The following is a 10,267-nucleotide window of genomic DNA, read 5'->3' on the forward strand; positions in this document are numbered from 1 at the left end:
GGGCTTTTAAAGGCTTCCTGTGAGTTACTGTTGTCTCAAACACTAACATACTGAGGTAAACTTTTACTGCGTGAAGTTTGTATTTTCCTTTTAGTTAATATCGCTTTTTTCCCCCCTTAGCTGATATATTTAAACATTATTCAACTTCATTTAAAATCCAAGCCCTTAATTTGGATTGTTAAGTTTGCATATGACTTCCTGTTTTTGCCAGCCCTCTATTTTCTGATTTCACAAATAGTGCAGACAGCATTATAACGTCACACTGCTTTACAGCTCCAACAGGCTGTTGAGAACAGTTGTCTTTCCTCGTAAAGTTCTATTTTAAGCACACTCAGTGCATGATAAAGTAGTCCCATATCTCAGTGAACTGAGTAAACCTTTATAACAAATTATGTAATCACTGTTTCAAACAAGAACAATATTAAACCTCATTGTGGCGACTTAAACCCTGATTTTATATGCATGTAAAAAATTTACAGTGCTGCAGTTAAACCTACTAGAGTGAAATACAAGCACAAACCAGAGTTAAATATAATGTAAATATATTTTATTTACAAAAAAAAAACGTATGCATAGTAGATTTTATTTTCAAAGCCCCTGTATTTATTTGCTGAATTTAAAAAAAGTGCAAAATATTGTGCATGTAATCTCAGGCTGCTCAGTTACTCTACCTCTGAAAACTTGTTTTGGTCCAAAGGCTTTTTAACGTCATGCATGCACTGTTGATGTATTTCCATACTCCTTTTAACCATCATATATCAGTCCTTAGTATGTCTCCTCATACTCCACGGCTGGTGCAGTCAGTCGGTGAAATTGTACTTTTCATTGAAGATTGAAGATGCGACGGAAGAAGTCATAAATACCTTTTATATTCCTTCGGAAGACAAGCGTAAAAATGTGTCCATTTCAGATATTAAAAAAGAAATTGCATTTCTCGCTTCAAGTCTCATATTTCTCGTAAAGACTTCTTGTTGTCCTCAGGTTATGGACAGGAAACTCGTCTTTAATCACGGCTGCATCTCATATTGTCCCTCTGTGGCGATAAAGAAGTCGTTGAGAGTGTTCTGCAGAAATTCAAAAGTCGGCCGGTCCTCGGGTCTCTGCTTCCAGCAAATCATCATGATGTCATAGAGTTCCCCAGGGCAGCCGTCGGGACTCGGCATCCTGTACGACCTGTCCAGACACCTGATCACCTCGGGGTTTGTCATCCCTGATTAGGAAAGAGAAAATTCAGCCAGTGTGACATTTAGTGGATTTTAGTCATTCAGATTTTGCATTTTATAAAATATAAAACTGTAAGTACATTTTTCTATTTATTTCTCACAGCTCATACCTGGGTAGGGTATTCTTCCATAGGTGACTATCTCTGTGAGGAGGATACCAAAGGACCACACGTCTGATTTGATGCTGAAGGTGCCAAAGTTGATGGCTTCAGGAGCCGTCCATTTGATGGGAAATTTAGCACCTAGATGTTACAAAGAGGGTGAGAAAACGAGAAGACAAATTGTGTTACTGGGCGGTGAAAACTGTAGAGTGTGTGATTATTCATGTGAATGTTACTTCCTCTCAATGCGGGGCGACATGACAGCTTCTTAAATGTTACTCTCATAGCAAAAAATTGCTATACACTGTAGAAATACATTTGCATAAAGTCCACAACACTGTTTGAGATGATGTGCCTCTAACATAAGGATCTAAATGATGCATTCAGGGGCGCAGCCACCTGCACTATGGTCATATTTTTAGTATTTTTGTCTGGAAATTTTGACAACATTCTTGCAGATTATTTATGGTAGGTGTTTTAGCGGTAGGTTGTTGTATTTTTAGGCTTTAGTCACTGAAACAGTGTTACAGTAGTTCCCCTAATCTTCCCATGCGACATAACACTTGAGTTTTTTTATGTGGTTTTTCTGGAAAGACGCACTTCTAACATGTTCCCACTAAGTTTTAATGCTGTTATTGAAGGTCACTTTGGATAAAGATGCCCTTCATCTTGCTTAAGAAGGGCAACTTTACAGAGAAGTATTTTTTAAAGAGCAGCTCCAGTCACATTTTAAGACACATAAAATTCTCTGCTTGAAATAATAAATTGTGTCTGATATGTTTTATCTGCAATATACGTTTAATTACCTTATAAAAATCCTCCCAAGGCATCTCCTCCTTTTCCCTCATTAAAAATTACCCAATCTGCATTGTCCCCGCCCACTATGCAAATTTCCAACCGCCCCCTCCGTCGCCAAAACCAAACACGTCTCTGCCATCGTTTAGTGGCAACTTGTTGAAACTTAGCTAGCTTGAAATGTAGACATAAGTAGTAGCAATGTTAACGTTAGTAGTCAGTAGTGAGTTTGCATAAATGACGATGATGATTACAGCTGGCTCGTGCATCGCAGAAGTGGTTGCCATAGGTTACACATAATGATATGCATAGCGTCACCCCGTCCATTAACGGGATTGGCTCCTTAGGTTTGTGACGTCTCAAACCTGCCAATCTGAAAACGTGTTGTTCAGCCTGTCCTTGGTACACTGCAGTTTAAAAGCAGACAGGCCCAGCCATGGAGATGACTGCTCATGTTGTCCCTGATATGTCTTGTAGCACATGAGAAACACCACATGGAGATGTTTACAAGGTTAAACACTTGATGTTCCCTCGAGGGGGTCTTTAACAGTCAACTCATTATATATATAAAATACAGTTTTGTAGTCATGTTTTAAATTATAAGGCCTTCTGTTTTTGGTGGTTAATCTGAGGGGGCCTGCAGGAAGAGGACATGAATTTATGACCTCACTATTTGTAAAGTCCTAGCTACAGCCCAGGATGTACTTATGGTCCCCTGTGGACAAACAATACTCATACCACACCTTCCTGAGCTGTGTATTCTGACTCGATGATCCTGGCCAGGCCGAAGTCTGCTATCTTGCAGTGCAGCGTCTCATTGACCAGAATGTTGGCTGCACGCACGTCTCTGTGGATGTAGTTGTTCCTCTCGATGTACGCCATGCCCTCGGCTATCTGTCAGAGGGAAAGAGGAAGATCGGAAACAACCTTTTGAGTAACTTTAGTAAATGAAGCTGTTTATTCATTCATTTGATGAAGCACACAAAACGATTTTTTTTACTGCACACAGAATGAGATTCTGCAGACATAACGTTTGTGTCCGTCCTCTGTCAGTGCGTACAGCTGTTTCAGTTGAGCGTATGCAAATGTGCAGCTGCAGTGTGTGTGTGTATACATTTGTGTTTATGTCTGTGATAGTGGCAGCAGAGTGGTTTAAACCAGGATGTGCCAACTCTCAGGAAGTGAAAAAGCTTTTTCTGGAGGGTAAAAGAGTGGTGGGGGCGCTGGCTGTGGATGGAAAATAACACGACTTCCTGTCCGGATGTTAATAATTGACGCAGGGTGAGGCTTTCAAGCCCGACAAGCAAAAGCTCCGCCACAGAAACCACACAGCTCCTGCTGACAGTTTCCACGTGTGTTCACATCATGACTGGTGTCAGTGCACACAGTATGAGAGACGCTTAAAGTGGAACTGTGGAGCATCTATAGTGTGTAAAAATAGACTCTGAGGTCAGTAAGGAGGCCAGTGTTTTTTTGTGGCAGAGGATGTAAAAATCTGTGAATAAATGCTGTGTGTCGTAAACAAAAGCTCCAGCAGTGAAATAGATGTTTGAAATATAATGAAGGACTCACAGGCAATGTAAAAACAAGTGTCTATAGTCAACTCATTTACAAAGTTAACCTTTCATAACACCGCACAGATGTGGGGACCACACAGGTAACATACAGGGTCTGACTCAATATAAAAAGATGTGATTCTAATTCCCCACCTGCGCCGACATGTCGATCAGCTTATTGAGCTTCAGCTTTTGTCCTTGGTCTGTTTTTAGAAAGTCCAGGAGACATCCTGCAAATGAGAAGTACAACTGTCCTCATGAGAAGTGAAAAATTCCTGTGAAACGAGTTACAGGAAGTGCAAACCCTATACCAAGCATGATGAAATTCAAAACAATAACACCTTGTGTTAGGGACTGGAAAATGATCATGGAATTGAATCAAAGCTAAAACTAAATCTCAAAAATGTGTACTTATATTTAAAGATATAATCTTGACGATTTCATTTAAATAAATGTCTGCTAAGTCTCTGTCTATCTCCGAATGAGGTAACACAATGGTGATTGAGCCTATGGCCCACTGATGAAAGCCTTTACATTTGCAGTACAGTATTATAAAGGACTGGGTGTCTGTGGTGACACATAGTGACGTGTTTTCCATCACCCAGCAGTGGTTGGTCTGCCAGAGAGGGTAGGCGGAGCTAAGCGGCTGCTTTTCCGGTCTCTGCAAGCGTTGCGAGTAAACAGTAAACTACTATGGCTGAACAAACAAAGAAAAGATCGATGACTACAGATACAACTTCAACAATAAGTGAAAATCCAAAGAAAAAGAAACAAATTCGACACTCAGATGAAGGCAAACAGTCTAAAAAGTAAAGCGACCGTCAGCGAGGAAATCAAGAGTTACAACTGACCGTGGACGTCTAGATATGTGGGAAACGTGCTCCTGCAATTACCGTTTATCGCCCATTAAGTGCCGCCAAAGAGAACGGAAGTGAAATCTTCAAGATTACGTCTTTGAGATTGTACAAGTGTGCTTACATTTGTGGCCACTGATCTTTCTCAGAGCTACATGAGAAGTCTTAGTCGTTAGATCCGTGGCCTCAGAAATGTACTGTAAACATTACATGTCCACATTTTCAAATAGCTTTGGAGCTAGAGCTGCAATTAATAATCACTAAATCAAAAGAAAATTAATCTGCAACGTTTTTTTAGGTCATTTTTCAAGCAAATAAAATGCAACGCGTGGGGATTTTTGGCTGTTTTATGCCTCCGTCCATTTAATATCTTTGACTCTTGGTCGGTCAAAGAGAGACCTTTTAAGAAGTCTCTTGGGGCAGAAAATGTACCACAGAAATGTTCCTCTACCGTCTGATATTTATAAGACCAAAAGGTTAATCCAGAAATGAGCTGTCAGATTAATTAGTCATGAAATCTGTTAGTTGCAGCCTTGTTCGTAGCACCGTTTATCAGCTCTCATTGGAGATATTTTAATCATCAAAACCCCTCTCCTCCGCTTCCACTCTTTGTCTCACCATTGATCATGAACTCAGTGACGATAAGAATAGGCTCCTTTGTGACGACAGCGTGAAGGCGCACCAGTCGATCATGCTGCAGCTTCTTCATCAGGTTGGCCTCCTGCAGGAAGGCCGAGGGCTCCATCGTTCCCTCCTTTAACGTCTTAATAGCAACCTTCTGGGTGTTCTTATAGTAACCTGCAGGAGGACATAAATCATTACGCTCTGGTGCCTCGGCTTAGAAAATGTTGGCAATGACAGGATAAGCTTTCTCTCACCCATCCACACTTCTCCAAACTGGCCGGCCCCCAGTTTCTTCACCATTTTCAGCGTCTCTCTGGGGATCTCCCACTCGTCGTGAGCCCATGGCTGCTGGGCGGCTTTAGGCCTACAGGGAGCGTACAGGCGCTGACACAAGCCGTCTGCCGTCCCTGCGCACAAACATCAAACGTGTGTATTTATTAATCAAGATACTACTACGTACATTCGTTATGGTTGTTCGAAATTTAGTGACAGAAACAGAGCAGGTCTGATGAGTTTTGTTTTCTTGAATCGTTTTCAAAGCTTGTCTGCTTGTGCTGCTTTCGGTTCTTTGCTGTGCGGTGGCAGCCATGTTTGAGATTTGGCCGTCTTATCTTGTGGTTTAGTCACAGGAGTGGAAAGACTATCACCCCTCTCACACAGGAAATGCATAGCACATCACAAGGGTCTAACTTCTTCCTTTAATTCAAAGTCAGTACAGACAGCTTATAATATACAACGCAATCAACACATTTTAAAACCTACACAGAGCTACTTTTTTTAGTTTTCTGTATTGATGAGATGATCAAATGTATTCTGTGTTGTACTTACGGCCGTAGTATTTAACCAGCTCCTGTAGAGATGGGAACGTGTTGGAGGGAGAGATGTAGTAGCCACCTTTGTCCAGACAACGGATCTTGTAGTGTTTGACCACATCTCCTTGTTCTGGTGCGTGATCTCTGACTGACAGAGAGAAGGAGCCTAACGGGGACAACAAACAATTGCGTTGAGAGTTTAAGAACAGTCTTACTTGTTTCTCTGAGATGAACCCTATCTATGATTCTGTTGGTGCAGTCGTCACCTTTAGACGTCTCACTCTCTCGGACCAGGAAGGCCCCTGGTTTGTTTCCGGGGGCTAACAGCAGCCGTTCAGTTTCTCTCCGGCTCAACTCTTTGAAAAACCACCTGCAGAAAAAAAACATATTACGTCATACAATGTTATCTCCCATGCAGTTTGACAGTACGTATGAATTTGTTTCTTACTTTTCCACCTCCAGAGTATCTGCCCGCGCCACATAATTGCACGGAATGAAGCCCTCCTCTCCTGTCGTCAGCAACTGAGCCACCCACCATTCTCCGTTTCTACAGAGACAAACATGGCCGATCATACCTCAAGTGGGATGTACTACGACATCAGTAAAATACATACAGTATGACGAGGTTACTTACTCTTGTAAAACCTTAAGTTTGTCTCCCTTTTTGAAAGGTAGATCACTGTCGTTGGTCCCTTTGAAGTCATGCAGTGCCACGAACACAACGTCATCTAAACACAAGTAGAGCAAACAGTTCATCAAAAAGAAGCTGGTGATTGGTTGATTGTAAATGCTAGTGAGTATAGATGTATTTTTGTGCAGTATTCATCCATTATACCGGCGTAAAGTAAAGCTACAGCATCGCAAAAGTTCCTTCATTCTGCAATTTTTATCCTGTCTGTGACCCTTAAACAGACTTTCTTTCGCATATAATCTCATCTCGTGCCCAGGAGAGAACAGAGGAAATACAACAGAGATTTTAATCACGACATCGGGCCTAATTTTGTTACCGCTAACGTCTCTGCACACAGTGGCCGGCACACGAGCAGGCCTGTTATTTTTAGATGAAGGTTTGTTATAGAAGTGAGTGCAGTGATTACCGTCATCCTCATACGTGTTTCCACTTCGCCCCTGAAAAACAGAAAGGCATGTTAATTCATATTGAATTTGTAAGTGATATTTAATCATTTAAAGTTATATTTTTTCTTTAAGTGGCGGACTTACTATGTGATTGGACAGGTGGGAGGCCTGAGGGTTGTCTTTTCCTTTGTGGAAGTTGTTGTCATTGACTTGTTTCTGGCCACTGCAAGCGCAGCCCATCCTGCATGTGTAAAGGAAACCTCCTTAAGTTAAACTACATGTTAATACTTTTTTTACATGATCAAATACAACCCCCATACTAAGATCCCGCTTTGACCCTCAGATAGTTCCACCATTCTTTGTTTATTCTTACCTGATAAAGCCAACAAGCTTCACTGAAGCTGATATCAGTCTCCGCTCCTCCCGCTGCGCGGCCCGCTCTGAGAGGTCATACCCGCCCCTGAAAAGTGAATTAAACTTGATAAATACTTGTTAAGCTATAAGTGGAGAGTCTCTTTCTAGGTTTACTTCTTGGTTGCAACTGTTTTTCAAACCAATTGCTTCTCATAAGAGGAAGTGGAAAATATGTTCTTTATTGTAGTATTTGCATATACAGTTACAGACACTGACGCGGTGTCAAAATAAAGCCCTAAAAATAACTGATGCACAAATGTGTTGTTGACTCCTGTGAGTGTGAAAGTACTGCTGCACTTTTAACGGCTGTTTCTCAAGCTCTATTTGAAGGGGAGGGTTTAACGTGATCTGTATATTAAAACTTTTGGATTAATAAAAAAATTGAAGTAAAATCTAGTTTAGGACTTGTCAGTTAAAACCAAATGCATTTATCATTGTCACGGAAGTTTAACTCACGGTTGTACATGCAAATTGACGAGTTTTAATGGCAACGCCTTTACACTAACAATCTCTTACACAACCAACAACCTTTAAGTGTGGGAGGCTCAGCCTTCATATGTAGTGCTGCATTAATGTCAGCATGTTTATGCGAGCAATGTGGTGGGAATATAAACTTAATGTTATGTACTTTAGAAAACAAATCATGACGCCATTTTTAGAGCTTTTATGTGCTAAAAATATCCAATGATAAATACAACTGTGGCGGCAATAATACAAGCGTAAGTCTAACCCCAACTTTCACTGTGTATATTTCAGTGTATGTTTATGAGCTTGAGTATAAACCCTGGAAATCGTAACTTTCGCCGCGCTTTTCCCCCACACACTTACTGTAAATTGTTATTTTACTTATGCGTCAAAATATTTTTCATGTAACTTAATGATAGTTAGGAACCAATTTCTGTATTAACACTTTGTTATGACATGTTTTATAAAATCTCAAACAAGTGAGGTTAACATAAGTAACTATTCGACCTTACAGCAGGCCAACACAACTCTTTAAGTATTTAGGGTTATTAAAATAACTCTCCTTTAATTCCATATTTTACATTATTTTTCATTATTTAACTATTATTATACTACAGAACCTACTCTTCTGTTAGCAGTGTGTAATGTGAAATAAACAGCATATAATTACCTTGAACTCGTCCCCCAGGCTTGTGTCTTCACAAGAACTCCAGATGCAAAATGTTTCAATTTCCTTATTGTAGACCAACCGCTCGTCACTGTCTCACTCTCACTCGCTCATTTAGTGGCTGAAAGTCTCTCTCTCTTTTCCTGTCTCTCTCTCTCTCTCTCTCTCTGTCTCTTACAGTGAAGACCACGGCCTCCCCTGGGGGAACACATACAGTTTACTGTAAGAGATAACAGTCTGTTTATTTATGTCCAGTAATTCCCTCTGTTGCCTCTTTTTGCAGATTCTGTAACAGAAGAGTGAAAAGGATCTCCTACTTAAGCCTAAATAAGTTAAATATAATAAACCTAAGATTAGTTTGTGAACAAAGTGGATAATTCAATTCATCTTAACTCTAAGAGTCATAAATATGTACAAACTAATAAATTAATTGATCAAATAACAAAGAAAGAACTAAGAAAACTAGCATGTGTTAGATCTGCTGTGTAAGAAGGGTTGTACTGTACTGTGTGTCTGTGTGTGTGTGTGTGTGTGTGTGTGTGTGTGTAAGCGTAGCTGAGTGCTGGTTCTCGCATGTAAAGCGTGAGTATGGTTTCCATGACATATTGCTCAGTTCCTCTGGTGGTTTGAGCCACTGCTTTGATCATCCCTACAACTCATCTTTGCAAGTTAGCAAACCGTGCGTCAAGTTTACATCACTCCTGTGAAGCAGTACACAGTGACGCCACAAGATGGACTGTTGACCTAGTTGTGACTGTGGATAATATTTGTGTGTCTGCACACACTGAAGAATGGGCAATATTTTTTCATACACCTGAGCACGGTGACTTTTGAAAAATCTTGTGTTGCAGTGTCAAGTTTTCACATTGTTCTAGATCTGCAAAATCTTCATCCCCATTTTTTTGTACGTAATCAGTTCATGGTTCTGTGTTTTCTGAGAAAGCATCTTTTTATACTCACCTTACTTCCTTATCGGTTTCTCCTTCAACCCTCCTTTTAACTTGAAAGAAAGCAGAAATAGGATGAGGAAGAATGTGTCTTGCACACAGTTTCGATCTGATACCAAGTAATAAAACTGGATATGACCAACATTGACACATTTAGTGCTGATGCTAGCTGCTACTTTACTGTCATATATAGAGCCATTATGTGCCACTCCTGATTTGATTTGTAGGACCATCATATAAGGTTTAAGTAGGTTCATTTTTGTGATGGTATAAATGTTAGTGAAAATAACCTGCTCCTTGTGTATTGACTACAGTCATTAGGATTGTAAATTACAAAACAATATCGTAGCAGTGCTTTCAACGATATGATATTTAAGCAATATCACATGACAGCGAGGCAAATAGTAGTAAACAATAATAATCAACGACAGATTAGGTTTTGCTCCACTAACTCAACTAGTTCCACAACTTAACTGAAACTGGACTATTGTTGCCGAGCAACCCAAACATTCTCTTGCACTCTGTGTCTACGGGTTACCACAGATCAGCAGTTTTCTATCATGTACATTTATCTCAATCAATCAATCAAATTTTATTTGTACAGCGCCAAATCATAACCAGAGTTATCTCGAGACACTTCACGAAAGAGCAGGTCTAGACCGACTCTTTGTTATGTTATTTAAAGAGAGGCCCAACATGAATCACCATGAGTAGCACTGAGCAATATTCGGC

General features: G+C 40.3%; 1 protein-coding gene across 1 annotated transcript; it reads right to left on the reverse strand.

Moving 5' to 3' along the window:
• Positions 1–530: 530 nt before the first annotated feature.
• Positions 531–8,669, reverse strand: blk (BLK proto-oncogene, Src family tyrosine kinase). The gene is made up of 14 exons (XM_069683868.1): positions 8,592–8,669; positions 7,416–7,502; positions 7,187–7,283; positions 7,063–7,093; positions 6,600–6,693; positions 6,414–6,512; positions 6,232–6,335; positions 5,982–6,131; positions 5,408–5,560; positions 5,148–5,327; positions 3,829–3,905; positions 2,863–3,013; positions 1,334–1,465; positions 531–1,210 (listed from the first exon to the last, which is right to left on the reverse strand). The coding sequence occupies exons 3-14, from the start codon at positions 7,280–7,282 to the stop codon at positions 1,008–1,010; spliced, it is 1,470 nt and encodes a 489-aa protein (XP_069539969.1). The 5' UTR covers position 7,283; positions 7,416–7,502; positions 8,592–8,669; the 3' UTR covers positions 531–1,007.
• Between the last annotated feature and the right edge of the window lie 1,598 nt (positions 8,670–10,267).

This window comes from Semicossyphus pulcher, unplaced genomic scaffold, assembly GCF_022749685.1.
Source record: "Semicossyphus pulcher isolate SPU_LCO1_2020_fin unplaced genomic scaffold, fSemPul1.0.p SCAF_11, whole genome shotgun sequence".
Taxonomy (NCBI): domain Eukaryota; kingdom Metazoa; phylum Chordata; class Actinopteri; order Labriformes; family Labridae; genus Semicossyphus; species Semicossyphus pulcher.

What these genes read in the sequence shown, in the direction of transcription:
- blk (XM_069683868.1), bottom strand. Translation starts at nt 7,282, where the DNA reads ATGGGCTGCGCTTGCAGTGGCCAGAAACAAGTCAATGACAACAACTTC. An exon ending in CCCACCTGTCCAATCACATA is followed by an intron (nt 7,094 to 7,186) that starts GTAAGTCCGCCA and finishes TCTGTTTTTCAG; the next exon opens with GGGCGAAGTGGAAACACGTA. An exon ending in AAACACGTATGAGGATGACG is followed by an intron (nt 6,694 to 7,062) that starts GTAATCACTGCA and finishes ACTTGTGTTTAG; the next exon opens with ATGACGTTGTGTTCGTGGCA.